This window comes from Xenopus laevis, chromosome 1L (genome assembly GCF_017654675.1).
Source record: "Xenopus laevis strain J_2021 chromosome 1L, Xenopus_laevis_v10.1, whole genome shotgun sequence".
NCBI classification, from domain to species: Eukaryota; Metazoa; Chordata; class Amphibia; order Anura; family Pipidae; genus Xenopus; species Xenopus laevis.
In genome coordinates, this window is record NC_054371.1 from 205,381,079 (window position 1) to 205,397,659 (window position 16,581).

Genomic DNA, 16,581 nt, shown 5'->3' on the forward strand with positions numbered 1-16,581 from the left:
CTGATGGAGCAGACTTAGCTTGATGTGATCATTTCCCTTAAGGGTAGGGGCACACGGCGCGATTTCGCCGCGATTCTGCGCTAAGCGAGTTGTCGCTGCGTTCTTTAAGCCGAAATAGCTTTGCTAACTTTGGCGCTGGCGTCAATGCAAATCGCGGAGAAATCGCTGCGCTAATTCACACGCTGCGATTCGTTTTCTATTGTCGTCCGAAGTTGCCTCGCTGGGCGTTTCCGGGCGACAGTAGAAAAAGAATCGCCACGTGTGAATTAGCGCAGCGATTTCGCCGCGATTTGCATTGACGCCAGCGCCAAAGTTAGCAAAGCTATTTCGGCTTAAAAAACGCAGCGACAACTCGCCCAGCGCAGAATCGCGGCGAAATCGTGCCGTGTGCCCCTAGCGGTAGGGGCACACGGCGCGATTTCGCCGCGATTCTGCGCTAAGCGAGTTGTCGCTGCGTTTTTTAAGCCGAAATAGCTTTGCTAACTTTGGCGCTGGCGTCAATGCAAATCGCGGCGAAATCGCTGCGCTAATTCACACGCGGCGATTCTTTTTCTACTGTCGCCCGGAAACGCCCAGCGAGGCAACTTCGGACGACAATAGAAAACGAATCGCCGCGTGTGAATTAGCGCAGCGATTTCGCCGCGATTTGCATTGACGCCAGCGCCAAAGTTAGCAAAGCTATTTCGGCTTAAAAAACGCAGCGACAACTCGCTTAGCGCAGAATCGCGGCGAAATCGCGCCGTGTGCCCCTACCCTTAAGGTAATGTACAGCTCAAAGCTAATATTTCTTCCTTCAGGCAAGCGCTCGGATGCAGTGATAGCTCAGCAGGAGATCTTTCCCATAGGCCTGTCATCTGTCGCTCTCTTCACTTTGAGTAGGTGGATGATCTATTCCCTAGGAATAAAAAAATAAGTCTACCCATTATAAGTCCTGCATGTCTTAATTATCCATTTGCTATTTTTCTCTGATATTTATACACATTACACAAAGTACTTCATAGCAGTGTGAGAACATCCTATTTCATCTATCCAAGGGGGTTGCTAATACAATAACTATTAAGAAACTATTGAAACTGTTTCTGAAAATTTTATTTTTGTATTAAAAACCTTGTGAGCTCCATCCTAATAATGATACAATACAGGGATATGTTAATCTACTCTTGTGTTATACATCTCCCGGGACCTACAAATGTGATAGAAAATAACAATCTCTCCCCTCATTGTTCCGAAGCCGCTGTGATCAATATTTTATTAGGGGTGCAGATTATATTAAAAAGGAAACCTTTTATTAAATGTAACACATTTCTGTTAAATGAATGAGCAAACTAACTGCTCATATAATTGGAAACCTGAACTAATGTCCGTCAGTTGATTGGCCTCCATGTTAATTTTATATTAAACACATTTAATACAGTGGATGTAACGGTTGGCACCCTAATTCTAGAACCGATGCCAAGCACCCTGGTCTTGGCTCGTGCTTCTGCCTGTAGCAGCCACCTTTGGCCTCGGGAGGAGACCTCAGCTACTCAGATGTCACCAGGTCTTATAACGAGAGGTGCAAGGCGAGGGGTTCTAGACAGGCAGAGGGGCACAACTGTAGGCAAAGTCTTTGGGCAGAAGGTCGTGCTACAAGGCAATAGAGTAGTCAGTCGGGGCAGGCAGAGAATAATCGTAGTCAGGCAGGCAAGGGTCAACTAGGAAGTCAATCAGAAGGGTTTCAGAATAAGTGTAGTCGGATATCAGGCAAGGATCAGGATACAGAGGTTAGAATCGTCAATAAGCCAGGCAAGGGTCCCAACAGGAATCAGATCAGATATACAGATTAGCACAATGCTCAGAAGCTCCAGGAACAAATCCTATAACGGGCAATGATCACCAGACCAATTGCGCCTTATATAGCATTTGATTTTTGCGTCATTGTGCGACAGCATCATCATGCCAGCATGTCAGCGTCAATATAAGGAACGAGACGCACGCACCCTAAGTATCCAATATGGCGGCCGAAGAGGAGCGTCCTGCACCACTGGACCACCAGGGTGAGTGTTTTTTTTTATAACATTGGAGTTGTGGGGTTTGCAACACAACAGTATGACAAATTCAACTTCCAGTTTACTAGTTCTCATTACTGATATACACACACACTTGGGGGCCCATTTACTTTCAACAGACTTTCAATTTATTTCCATGAAAAAAGCTAAAAAAAAATAAATGGAGATTTATGAAGTTTGAAAATCATGAAAACCTCTAATACAAAACTTTGCCAGGTGAAATTTGTCGATGTCCTATAGAAGTCAATGGGAGCTGCACTGATCCTGTTGGACCGCTTTGAATCACTTTGGACTTTTAGAGGTTTTCATATTTTATTTTCATAGGGAATTGTCAGAAAAACTTTTAGAGGTTTTAGCTCATGTTTCAGTGTAATTTTCCATTCATACTTGTTTTATGCAGATTTTTTAATAAATCTAATGTAGTTTTAGAGTTTAGTCCAGTGATCCCCAACCAGTAGCTCTTGAGCAACATGTTGCTCTCCAACCCCATGGATGTTGCTCCCAGTGGCCTCAAAGCAGAATGTTATTTTTGAATTCCAGGCTTGGAGGCAAGTTTTGGTTGCATAAAAAACAGATTTACTGCCAAACAGAGCCTCAATGTAGGTTGACAATACACATAGGGGCTACCAAATGACCCATTACAGCACTTAGTTGGCACCCCTAGAACATTTTTCATGCATGTGTTGCTCCCCAACTCCTTTTACTTCTGAATGTTGCTCACGGGTTCAAAAGGTTGGGGATCCCTGGTTTAGTCACTGTGTCAAAAACCTCTAAAACTGCTAAATTCCAACCGTCGATAAATAGGCCCCTGAATCATTCTTAATTGTCCTTTAATATTATTAAGATTGAAAATTTTCCAGAAAAAAAAGCTCTGTTTTTTTGCAAAAAAAGGAAACTTGTAAATGTTGCTATGGACTTAAATAAAACCATCTCAGCCAGCTAATATTTTCAGGAAAATTGTTATCAGCTTCTAGAAATCCTGAAAGTTTAAAGGAGAAGGAAAGGCTAAAATTAAGTAAGCTTAATTAGAAAGGTCTATATAAATACACCAGTAAATCCTCAAAGTAATGTTGCTCTGATTCCTCTGTCAAAAGAAACACGGCATTTCTTTCCTTCTATTGTGTACTCATGGGCTTCTGTATCAGACTTTCTGTTTTCAGCTTAAACCTCCAAGCCTAGGGCTTGAGCATGCTCAGTTTGCTCCTCTTCCCCTCTCTCCTCCCCTCCCTGCTGTAATCTGAGCCCAGAGCTACGACTGAGCATGGAGAGACTAAGGCAGGAAGTGATATCACGCCAAGCCAATATGGCAGTTGCTATCCTAAACAAACAGAGAACACTCCAAGAGCTGTTTACTCATTTACTCATTACTCTGATTTTAAAGAAAATTAATGTTTGCTTTTTTTTTATTAAAAAACATAACATAAAAAATGTGATTGTATAAAATTGTTAGGGATGCACCAAATCCAGGATTCGGTTCGGGATTCGGCCAGGATTTTTCAGCAGGATTCGGATTCGCCTCATTCCTTGTGTGGCCGAACTGAATCCGAATCTTAATTTGCATATGTAAATTAGGTGTGGGAAGGAAAATCACGTGACTTTTCGTCTCAAAACAAGGAAGTAAAACATTCTTTTTTCACTTTTTCCTTTCCCGTCTCAAATTTGCATATGCAAATTAGGATTCGGTTTGGCATTCGGCCGAATCTTTCATGAAGGATTCGGGCGGAATCACAAATTGTGGATGTGTTGCATCCCTATATATCAAAAATATTTTGAATACCTTGAATTTGTACTGTAATCATTTTTAATGTGTCTAAAGATTTGAAAAGCATATAACTGCACTTATGGGTTGTTAGGGTATTGATACATAGCAACGACACATTGCTTTTTTGATAAATAAGTTGCACCAGCGGCAGTATAACAGAAGTAAAATAGTATATCCAGAATAAATAAATAGTATACCCACACATTTATCTACTGGCGATATAGGTATATGGATAGATTGATCAACCTAGAACCATTAGTTAGCTTTTTTCTTAGGTTGGGATAATATGAAGGACATTAGAGCACACACAATGCTGAGGAGGAAGGAACAATGTGTTTTTCTCAATTATTGACATTATTGTAACAGAATAAACGGGATTGTTACCCTGATTAGTGGCGATACAATTAGATATGGATCAGTTTAGTAACACTTATAACGAAATTTCTTTCCGTTATATACACTATGAAAAATTGTTACTAGTTTATTTAACAATGTTACATGTGTTTTTGATTTTAACCTTTGCTTATATTAAGCACTAATAGAAATCGTTTTTTAAACATAGCAATTTAAATTTAAATAAATGTGGGGGCTTAGCAAACTACTTTTGGTGATTATTAATGATTCTGATCTGTCACAGCTGTTGTTAGTAGTTAAAAGAGATGATTATTGTATGTTTTGGCACTTTGAGAAAGGCCCCGGAGGGGGCCGAAACGTTAGTCCAAAGGGCTTTTACTGATGAGTGGTTGAAGCTGCGCTCCCCTGCGTTCCGTTTTTCTGCGTTCAGCCGCAGGGGAGCGCAGGAATAGACGCATTAAATTTTTTCCAATGGGGCTGTACTCACACAGGTGCGTGTAGGCGCCGAACGCAGGTTGAGACGCAACATGCTGCATTTTTCCTGCGTTCGGCTCCTACACGCGCCTGTGTGAGTACAGCCCCATTGAAAAAAATGTAATTCGTCAATTCCTGCGCTCCCCTGCGGCTGAACGCAGAAAAATGGAACGCAGGGGAGCACAGCTACAACCGCTCGTCAGTAAGAGCCCTAAAGCTGTTTTTCTAATAAACCTAGAATTGACCCTGTGAGTGCTGATCCTTTTTGGAACGGATGGAGATGATTTAATCAAGAGTGCTGGCCTTCTGGTGATATATATATAAATATGTGGCATTCATCATTAGTCTACACAATATTAGAGTCCCTAGGAAAGGAAAAATGCATTGGTGAAATCAGGCTTTTGTTCAAGTGGCTGAATGGAGCAATGTGTAAAAAAAAAAAACACTTTTCCTGGTGAGTTCAGAATATGAAAATATAAAGTGATTTCTTCTGAAATGTTTACTGTTTTGTAAAAAACTGATGCCATATGGAACAGTTTAACCCATTTATCATGTTTGAGAGTCCACCTAAAGGGGGGAAAAACCTGTGGCAAAATGTCCAACTCAAGTTGGGGTTTTTCCTTGAGAACTAATTTATAAAACCTCGGACAGAAAAGTCGGGGTCCCATTTTTTTGCGGGGGAAAAAGTCACACACAAGCAAGAATCACATTGTCCTGAAAAGTTAGAATTTTTATTAAACTGGGACAAAAACAAATAAAATGAAGTTATACAATACCTGAGATTATTAGAGATTCCTGTTGACTCGTATAGGATCTCGCTTGCTTTCACTATCGTTTTTTTTTTTCATAAATCTTGACTATTCAAAGTTCTGAAGAAAACTGGGTACGGGGGTCAGTACATAGCGGTGGTTCCCTAAATGTTGTTTGTTTGCTTTTAGAACATAGAATATCTGAAGTCAAGTAACACATGGACGCCTCAGAATATAAAGCATATGCATTATGTGATATTTCTGAATTTGTGTATCCTTTTTCCCTCGCTAAACTTTTAGTCTCATAGACAGCAATACATATTTCAAGTGCATTTCCCTTACTTCATGCTTTTTTTCACTCAATAAAGTGTTGGGTTGAGAAAGACGGCAGCCTTGACTTACTTTGCCAGTAGATTCGAAATTCCCTTTATCTGATTGAGGAGCAGATGGGTCTCAGAGCTGCAATAATCCCGGGCGTATTTCTTACCTACAATATGTGTCTTGGAACTCTGTGGATTGCTGGGTTTTGCAGTGATGCAGTGAGTGGTACCTCATGTTTGCAAAAATGACAACCACCATCGGAATATGTTCTAGTCCATATATGTGCAAGACAAAGAATTGATCCTTTATCACCTATCCAGAAAGCTCCTAATTACAGGAAGACCATCTCCCGAAGAATCCTTTCTAAGCAAATAATTCTTGTGATTAAAAATAAGTTCCTTTCTTTCTGCAATAATAAAACAACCCTATTGGGTTTATTTAATGTTTAAATGATTTTTTAGCTGACTTAAGGTATGGAGATCCAAATGACTGAAAGATAAGGAAACCCCAAATCCCAAGCAGTAAATACATTCTGTGCATATCACCCATGGTTGGGCTTCATCAGGATTGACACCATTAAGGTGCCATAAGGGTAATATTGTTGCTTAGGGTTCATTGGCACATTCTGATTCATCAGAGTTCCCATCAATCAAAAGTGCCAATGGTGCATAATTCACTTCCATCATGTTACGTTGCATAAGTCCTTGGGTATAATTCCCCATGCAACAAGCCCATACCTAATACCGGTATAGAGGCAAGCCTGTACCGGGGGTTCTGTGCAGATACACTTCTAACAAGCAAAATATATTTGCAGAGAGTTGGAAACGTTACAAATTGGTGAGAGTCACCTGGAAAACTACCCCGCAATAAGTTTCCTTGGTGGAACACAAATCGATTATCCCAATCTGTCCAACAAACTTAGAGAATTCTATTACAGGAGCTATCATGCCACTGTCTTGCCCTTATTCACATGGTCCTTAATGCCCATTTCTCTAAACCCAATTTTTTAGGGCTTAATCTTCTTACTGAGGTCTCCATCTTCAACAGCATCCATCCCCTTCATGGAGTGGAATCTAAAAGAGATAGAACCATGTTCTCCCTCCCCCTGTATAGACTAGAGGACAGGAATTACAATCACTACCCTTGGGCCTATGTTACACTTCCTTACAGTGTTATCTCCTTCACATCCCCTACACTAAAGGGATTTTGTCATGATTTTTATGGTATTGTTTTTTACTAAACTGTACTGTGTTCATTCCACATAAATCATTCAACCATTTGAAATGTTATTCTTGAACCAATAAATGTATTTTTTCAAGTTGTAATATTGGTATGTAGGCAGCAGTCTCAGGTCATTTTGCCTGCTCATGTGCTTTCAGAAAGAGCCAGCACTTCACATTGGAACTGCTTTCAGATAAGCTATTGTTTCTCCTACTCCATGTAACTGAATGAGTCACGACTTGGCTTAGCCAGACTTGGATTTTTACTGTTGAGTGCTTTTCTCATATTTACCACTAGGTGGGGCATGGGAGCATTTTTATCAATGCAGGTGTCATAAAGCTGTTATCACTCCAACTTACAGCAGTAAAGGTGACTGAAGTTTATCAGAGCAAAAGTCAAATGAGTGAGGGCACCTGGCAAACTAACAACATGTTTAGTCCCCATGTCAGCAAATCTGTTTGCTTTTCAATGCAGGATTCTGGTGGAGAAGCACTATTAACTTGTGCGTTTTATATCAATCTTTTTTCCCACTAAAAAAGACAAAGTATTTAGTATCCTAAGCAAAAATGTCCCATGAATCATTATAAGAACATTCTTGTGGAGAATAAACACATTTTAAGTGTCTTATTTTAATAGAGATATTTATGCTGACAGACTTGCTACAATTTGTCCATAGATTATAATTATTTTCCAACATCAGAGCAGGAGAACTAAATAACCAAGGGAACAAAAAGTGCCCTCCCCTGTAGGCCCAGCTCTGATTCTTACATATACCAAAAAAAAAGGGGGGAGTTTGAACCATGACTAACACAGCATAACTACTACTAAAAACTAGTGTTTGTCACAGCTAAATAAATGTATAATTTGCAAGTTTTACCTTTATGTTTAAAGGGCTAATGGCAGTTCTATGGGTAATAATACTTTGTATCTTTAACTGCAGTACATGCTTCAAATCTTGGGCAAAAACAATGCCGGGTGAGCTCACAAGTAATAACAGCAAAAAATAGATTTTATTGATGATGGTTTCACCTCCTATTATTATAATGCATTTTCCATTCATAGCAGCTGCTCTGACTTGGCTTTGGCTTTTATCGCTTTTAACGATTGCTTTTATACCGGCTGAATAAAGTGATATGAGCTTGGCAAACGATAATAAAACTCATTGCTGGTGTTATTAGCAGATCCAAAGTGTTCAGCGAGTTGCGCTTTATTACTTTACAGATAATAACTTACAGTTTTGTGTTTTAGCATCAGAGTCAATGCTTTGTACGTGTCCCAAAATAAAAACTAGTGGGAAGAATGTATGTAAAGTTCTACAGAAGAGATTGTACCTCTCAGCATTTTCCAGGCCTCATCTGCTTTCCATAGCAACAATAACCAGGAATCACCCATTTTTGGGTTTCAAAAGGTTTTCTGTTGTATAGGCAAAGGGTAATGGGCAACACAGACAGGTCGAGATATTTACTGCACATCAATATTGGGAATAAGTTATTTTTATATAGATAACATTTCATTTCTCACTGCGCCTTCATCATGGCCTTGGTAGGTAGGAGCAAATCCAAAATCATTGTTTGACTTGTATATGGGGGATGTGCAATATTGAATTTGGTCTGTATGAATTTGGTCTGTATTAAAGGGATACTGTCATTGGAAAAAACTTTTTTTCCCCAAAACTCTTCAGTTTATAGTGCTGCTCCAGCAGAATTCTGCACTGAAATCCATTTCTCAAAAGAGCAAATAGATTTTTTTATATTTAATTTGGAAATCTGACATGGGGCTAGACATATTGTCAGTTTCCCAGCTGCCCCCCATTCATGTGACTTGTGCTCTGATAAACTTCAATCACTCTTTACTGCTGTATTGCAAGTTGGAGTTATATCACTCCCTCCCTTTTCCCCCCAGCAGCCTAACAACAGAACAATGGGAAGGTAACCAGATAGCAGCTCCCTAACACAAGATAACAGCTGCCTGGTAGGGCTAAGAACAGCACTCAATAGTAAAATTCAGGTCCCACTGCGACACATTCAGTTACATTGAGTAGGAGAAACAACAGCCTGTCAGAAAGTAGTTCCATTCTGAAGTGCTGGCTCTTTCTGAAAGCACATGACCAGGCAAAATGACCTGAGATGCACCTAAACACCAATATTACAACTAAAAAAATACACTTGTTGGTTCAGGAATGAAATTTTTTAGAGTGAATTATTTGCAGTGTAAACAGTGTCATTTAGAAAACTACATTGTAAAAATCATGAGAGAATTCCTTTAAGGTGTATTAAGGTGCTGAATTCCTGTTATTAGTTTATAATTACTGTGGGTGCTGTTCTTTTATACATTTGGAATCCAAGTTATACTTTAAGGAGGTGGAGTGAAAACAGTCTACTTTTAAGAAAAGCTTAAAAAAAGGTTTACAAAAGCCTAAAGAAGGCTAAATGTGGGCCAATAAAAGCTGCCGACAAATCAGCAGTTTATTGGCCAGTATATGGGGCCCTCCGACAGGCTTCCCTAACTGAAACCTGGATTAAAATCAGACAGATGTTGATTGGACAGGTTTAAAAATCTATTGGATCAAGGCCTGCGTTGGTTTGCACCGACTGCCTGCATTCCCAGTGTTGTGATCCAATCATTGGGCCCTAGGGTCCATGATCAGATCAACCTGATATTGCCCACTCAAGGTGTACGTATAAGCGCAAGAAACACTTTTTTGGTGACCTCTCCAAACAAACAAATCTGCCCATGAATGGCCAATTTAAAGGCGTTGTTCACCTTTAGATTAACTTTTAGTATTACACAGAGAGTGATATTCTGAGACAATTTGCAATTGATTTTCATTTTTTATTCCTTGTGGTTTTTGAGTTATATAGCTTTTTATTCAGCGGCTCTCCAGTTTGCAATTTCAGTAATCTAGTTGCTAGGGTCCAAATTACCCTAGCAACCATATATTGATCTGAATAAGAGACTGGAATATGAATGTGAGAGACAGTGGTAACTAGATGTTATTGGGCCACACAGCAAATTATTTTTCAGGCCCAAAAATGTCTAGAGGTTGACCTGCTTTACCAATATTTATTAAAATTGTATATGAATTAGGGCTTCATGGGACCCCTGTACCTCCTGAGCCCCCCAGCAGTGCAGAGTCTGCTTCCTCTATAGTTACCCCCCCCCCCCCCGGTAAGACTGCCTGAATAGAAAGATGAATAATAAAAAGTAGTAGTTATTATGTAGACTTACAGAGCATTTGTTTTTTAGTTGGGGTCTGTGACCCCCATTTGAAAGCTGGAAAGAGTCAGAGGTCACTAGATGGGCATGCCTGATTTTTATATATTTCCATCCAGACTATGGCCACTCCAGTTTGTATAACTCTGGCTGTAATGGGAAGGGATTTGTCACAGGGAAAAGGAATTCATGGGAGATGCTTCCTATCCCAAAACTGCTGGTTTGTGCCTTACAAAAATTTAATGTATATACTTAAACGGCTTGTAGCTGTAGAATCCTTTATTATATATATTATATAACAAATTTAAGTCTATACAAATCATTGTCAATATCACCATCAGAAAGTAACTTATATTTTATCTTGACCTTAAATAGCATCTGTCTGTCTGTCTCTCTCTTTCCCTGTATCCATCAATCTATCTGTCTCTCTCTCTCTCTGAGTATCTATCCTGGGAAATACGTTGATATAAGTTTAATTTAAAATATCAGACAGGGAGAAGCTGGGTGGCGGAATATCATTTGCACACATTTATTCTTCTCATAAAATAAGGCAGCAAGTAGAATAGCAACGCACGTCTCCGGGGCAACGGCAGTTGTTAACCATTGCACTTTGTGAAACACAACATTGACTCAAACTGTTTCTGTCTTATAATAATGTCACTGCTGCCCTCGGAATGAGAATTGCATTTGTGCATTTGTGCTGTTAATGTAACAATTTCCTCTGTCTGTCTTGGGTGATGGGCAGGGACTGACTTTTGGTTTAGATTATACAGAGGAACACTGCTCCCTCTTATTAACCAGCCAGAATGAGTTGCAGATGCAATTGAGAGTAGACATACAGACCGTCGCGATTTCACGCACAATGGCTTTGGTAAATGTGAGCAAAGATGCACATTTGGGGGACAAATCACATCATATTTAATCTCTAGTCTGACCTGGGTAAATAATGTTATGGAAACCTCGGATCTTGCATAATCGTCTGCGCTTTCAGGGCTCCAGTCTTTAAAGAGCTTATTCCTCTCTCTGGCCTGTAGATGGCGACAAACTACATTCCAGGCTCTGCTGCTGTCCGAGGTGCTGAAACCAGGCTCGGAAGTTCCAGCCAGTTCAGCTAAAGACGCACAGATAATATTGTACGAAACTAATTTTCGTGCGATATTCGTTGCGTGTATGCTGGGAAAAGAGCAGACTGATATCGGTAGAAGACTTGGATATCGGTCGGCTCATCGATGGGACTAGATGGAAAATTTTGATCGGGTGCCTTTGAAGGCTCTCAAACATCAGCCATTGTTAGTGCTGAATCGTTAGATACAGGTAGAACTTTATTGTTTCTTTCTGTATATCTGACAATTCAGCTCTACACGTGTGAACTGAAACGAGCAATCTTTCTTGTAAAGATCTTTTCCAAGAATGGCCGTAATTGTTACGTCTATGGCCACATTTAGTATCTGCGTGTGATTTCAGCAATTTAATCGCGGGCTCATTCATGGCTTCCAGTGCCTAAAAACACTAGCGATGCTTATTAATTCTGCAACAAGGCGAATCACTGTACTTTTCCCGAAAGTGAAAGCAAGCTTCTGTGACTTTATTATCCATTGGGATACAGAGATGTGACCCTCCAGCTTTTTTTAAGCTTCAGCCTGAGCAGTAGCTGGAGGGGCGCAGACTGACACAATGGGGGTCATTTATCAACACTGGACAAATTTGCCCATGGGCTGTAAACCATAGCAACCAATTAGATTGCTGCATTCATTGTTCTTCTTGCAGCTGGCTTTATAAAGCTAGTCACTAATACAATCGGGATCTGTCTGATCCCACATTGACATATTGGGGCTCATTTATCAACACTGGGCAATTTTGCCCGTGGGCTGTAACCTATGGCAACCAATCAGATTGCTGCATTCATTGTTCTTCTTGCATCTGGCTTTAAAAAGCTAATCACTGGTACAATCAGGATCTGTCTGATCCCACAGACACAAATTTGGGCTCATTTATCAACACTGGGCTAATTTGCCCATGGGCTGTTACCTATAGCAAATAATCAGTGATTAGCTTTTTAAAGCCTGCTGCAAGAAGAACAATGAATGCATCAATCTGATTGGTTGCTATAGGTAATAGCCCATGGGCAAACTTGCCCAGTGTTGATAAATGAGCCCAGATTTGTGTCTGTGGGATCAGACAGATCGTGATTATACTAAAAGCACTGACTTTCTCTGGCAGGGGGATACAAGTGAGAGCTCTAATGTAAAACTCAAGTGTCAGTCTCCCAGGCTCCTCCTGTCTGACTGATGGAAGAAAGTAAAACACAATACCAGCACAGCAAGGGGGAAAACTCCCACTGTACGTTGCACTTCATTTTAGTCGCAAGATATTGATGGAATTGCCTTTTATTCTCCCCCCCCCTCTTCTGGGATTCAGTTGCCAATGTTTTCTGTTATCTGAGATGGATTCTAATGAGACAGATGCCTTCATCACACAGCCCTAGCGCCCGGCTCTCAGACTGGCGACCCCACCGCGTCTGACGCACTCGCTCGCTTCTAAACGCGCAGTGTGGGACTTCAGCAGTCGCCAATGATTCGCAGGAGCAAGAAACGGAGGCTGGAGAGGGATCTGTTGCTACTTAGGAAACTATGGCTACTGTAAAGAAGCGAAAAGCAGGAGTGTCGCCCGAGGAGAAGAAGTAACAAACCCACATGGCATCTCTACCCTTACCCCGACCCCTCTGCCTGCTCCGACCCCTCTGCCTGCTCCTCGTCTAGGCTCGGCTATGGATGCTTCAAACAACACTACCTCTTCGGAACATACTTCAGAGACGGGCGATGGGACCGAGTTGGAGGAGGTCGCCCTGAGTTATCAGATCATCGCTTCTCTCTTTCTAGGGACGCTCATTCTCTGCGCGATTTTTGGCAACGCGTGTGTCATCGCGGCCATCGCCTTGGAAAGGAGTCTGCAGAACGTGGCCAATTATCTCATAGGTTCCCTGGCTGTCACCGACCTGATGGTGTCGGTGCTGGTGTTGCCCATGGCCGCCCAAAACCAAGTACTGAACAAGTGGACTCTGGGGCAGGTAACGTGCGATATCTTTATCTCCTTGGACGTGTTGTGTTGCACTTCGTCTATTTTGCACCTGTGCGCTATAGCGCTGGACCGCTACTGGGCGATCACCGACCCCATCGACTACGTGAATAAGCGAACTCCCCGGCGAGCCGCTGTGCTCATCAGTATAACGTGGATTGTAGGTTTTTCAATCTCTATACCCCCCATGCTCGGCTGGAGGACCCCAGAAGACAGGTCCGACCCCAACGCGTGCAGAATCAGCGAAGACCCCGGCTACACCATTTACTCCACTTTTGGGGCGTTTTACATCCCGCTGATCCTCATGCTGGTGCTGTACGGGAAGATATTCAAGGCAGCCCGCTTCAGGATCCGAAAAACTGTCAAGAAAGCGGAAAAAAAGAAAGTCGCCGACACCTGCTTGTCGGTGTCCCCAGCAATCGCCGAAAGGAAAAGCAACGGGGAGCCCAGCAAGAACTGGAAGAGGTCGGTGGAGCCCAAGCCCAGCGGTTGCGTGAATGGGGCAATAAGACACGGGGAGGAGGGGGCTGTGCTGGAGATTATTGAGGTGCACCATTATGTCAACTCTAAATGCCACCTGGCACTGCCAAACCATGACCACCACCTGACAGTTGCCCCCTGCAAAAACGACAGAGCGACTGAAGCAAAAAGGAAAGTGGCTTTGGCCAGGGAACGTAAAACGGTCAAGACGTTAGGTATAATAATGGGCACGTTCATCCTGTGCTGGTTGCCCTTCTTCATAGTTGCCCTTGTTTTGCCTTTCTGTGAAACCTGCCACATGCCACACTTGTTGTTCGACATCATCAACTGGCTGGGCTACTCCAACTCCCTGCTCAACCCCATCATCTACGCTTACTTTAATAAGGATTTCCAAAGTGCTTTTAAGAAAATCATCAAGTGCAAATTCTGTAGACAGTGAACAGCACCCCCTCTTTGGTATTTTGTCTGACTCTCACCCTATGCCAACATCCATGCCTGCTGCCCTCATTATTCCTCATTATTCCACCTGGACCTGGAATAGGGGTTCAATGGGATCAGCACTTTGGGGGGAAAAAGAACCTTCAGGAGCAAGAACCTTGTAACATACAGTACATGGCTGCCTTTTTGTCTCATTAGACATCAAGTCCTAAAAATTGCTTTTTTTTTTTTTTTTTTTTTCATTATGGTCATTAAATGATTTCCAATGGAAAGTCTTCTGAATCTCTTTCTCCAGGATCAAGTGCTATTAAAGGGATGGATAGGAGAACAAGTCAGGACAGCGTGGTACAGTAACCATTGAAATGTTATATAAATAGCTGGTAATAATCCAGTCTCATGGCCGGCTAGTGTGAGGCGGTTTCTGTAAGCCATAACATGATCCAAACCATCCTATGCAGAAAACTCAACTCTCACTGCTTATTAAAAAAATAAATTAATAAATAAACAGAAGCAAGATTGTCTTAAATAAAGACGCGCTAGAACAGTGAGTATTGTGTGTAGAAATGTAATCCTGAGCTGAATGTACAGTATGACATCACAGTATTTGCTGGTTACATCACAGGTTTATTGGAAATAAACTTTGCTCTACCGTGCAAGACCAGTCATCACTATCTCTCTCTCTCTCTCTCTCTCTCTCTCTCTCTCTTTCTCTCTCTCTTTTATAGTGATACCTTTCAGTCGTTGAACTTCAGCTTCCCTGTTGTCGAGGGATGCTGGGTATTGTAGTCGGGGGATGCTGGGATTTGTAGTTCAGCAATAGCCGGAGGGCTGCCAGTGAGTCGTTTCTTTGCTTATACAGGTATGGGATCTGTTATCCTGAAACCCATTATCCAGAAAGCTCCAAATTACGGAAAGGCTGTCTTCCCATAGACTCCATTTTATCCAAATAATCAGAATTTTTAAAAGTGATTTCGTTTTTTGTCATAAAACAGTAACTTGTACTTGGTACAAAGCTATATTTAATCCTTATTGGAAGCAAAACCAGCCTATTGGGTTTATTTAATGTTTACATGATTTTCTAGTAGACTTAAGATATGAAGATCCAAATTGTGGAAAGATCCATTATCTGAAAAACCCAGGTATGGAATCTGTTATCCGGAAACCCATTATCCAGAAAGCTCCGAATTACGGAAAAGGCTGTCTTTCCATAGACTCCATTTTATCCAAATAATCAGAATTTTTAAAAGGGATTTCCTTTTTTTCTGTAATAATAAAACAGTAGCTTGTACTTGATCCAAAGATATAATTAATCCTTATTGGAAGCAATACCAGCCTATTGGGTTTATTAAATGTTTATCTGATTTTCTTATAGACTTAAGGGCAGATTTATCAAAGGTCGAGGTGAATTGAATAAAAAAAATTAGAATTTCGAGCTATTTTATTATTCGAGCTATATTTTTCAACCATTCACCATCTAAAACCTGCTGAATTGCTGTTTTAGCCTATGGGGGATCTCCTAGAACCTATTTGGAGTCAATTGGTGGACTTTGAAAAATCAATGTTTTTTTGGGGAAAACGTAGAATCGAATTAGATAGAATGCGCTATTCCTTAGATTCGTATTCGGCCAAATACGGACCTATTCGACCAAAAAAACTTTGACTTAATTTCGGTTGGTCTTTTTGAATTCGAATTTCGAAGTTTTTTCAATTCGAAATTCAACCCTTGATAAATGTGCCCCTAAAGGTATGAAGATCAAAATTGTGGAAAGATTCATTATCCGGAAAACCCCAGGTCCCAAGCATTCTGGATAACAGGTCCCATACCTTTATCCATTATTTAGGCTTGGGTGTGGGTGGTGTCGTTTTGCAAAGCACAGCAGTACAGTATTATAGGGTGTAAATAATGTTTATGGATGTATTCAAGGTTGAACAAGAATCTTCCATCCATCTCCCTTTTAATAAGTCATGACAGAGAGAGAGGAGATCAAGATTAGGTCGCTGTGCAGTGGAGTGTGTGCAAGTGCATAAATGTTACACACTATAACTGCGCAGCCAACCTCAGCCTACTCAACCTTCTGCCTTTCCGTTTGGGCTCTTTCTCATAATTTCTGCTATTGTGTCACTTTTTTGGGGGCGGGGAGTTTGTTTAAGGGGTTATTCCCCTTTAAATTAACTCTTAGGGTGATGTAGAGAGTGATAGACTGAGACAATATGCAATTGTTTTTCATTTGTGGGTTTTTTGATTTATTTAGGTTTTTATTGAGCAGCTCTCCAGTTTGAAATGTCAGCAATGGTTGCCTAGAGTCCATATTCCCCTAGCAACCATGTATCGATATGAATAAGAGACTGGAATATGAACAGGAGCGGCCTGAATGGAAAGATAAGCAATAAAATGTAGCAATAATAATACATTTGTAGCTTTACAGGGCATTGGTTTTTTTAGATG

General features: G+C 41.1%; 1 protein-coding gene across 1 annotated transcript; it reads left to right on the top strand.

The window, feature by feature from the left end:
- Positions 1-12,658: 12,658 nt before the first annotated feature.
- Positions 12,659-14,136, top strand: htr1a.L (5-hydroxytryptamine (serotonin) receptor 1A, G protein-coupled L homeolog). The gene is given in 15 exon segments (NM_001085830.1): positions 12,659-12,937; positions 12,939-12,955; positions 12,957-12,959; positions 12,962-12,983; positions 12,985-12,987; positions 12,989-13,020; positions 13,022-13,039; positions 13,042-13,630; positions 13,632-13,646; positions 13,648-13,705; positions 13,707-13,797; positions 13,799-13,804; positions 13,806-13,823; positions 13,826-13,837; positions 13,840-14,136. Coding segments are annotated over 15 exon segments (1,209 nt in total). The 5' UTR covers positions 12,659-12,909.
- The last annotated feature ends 2,445 nt before the right edge of the window (positions 14,137-16,581 follow it).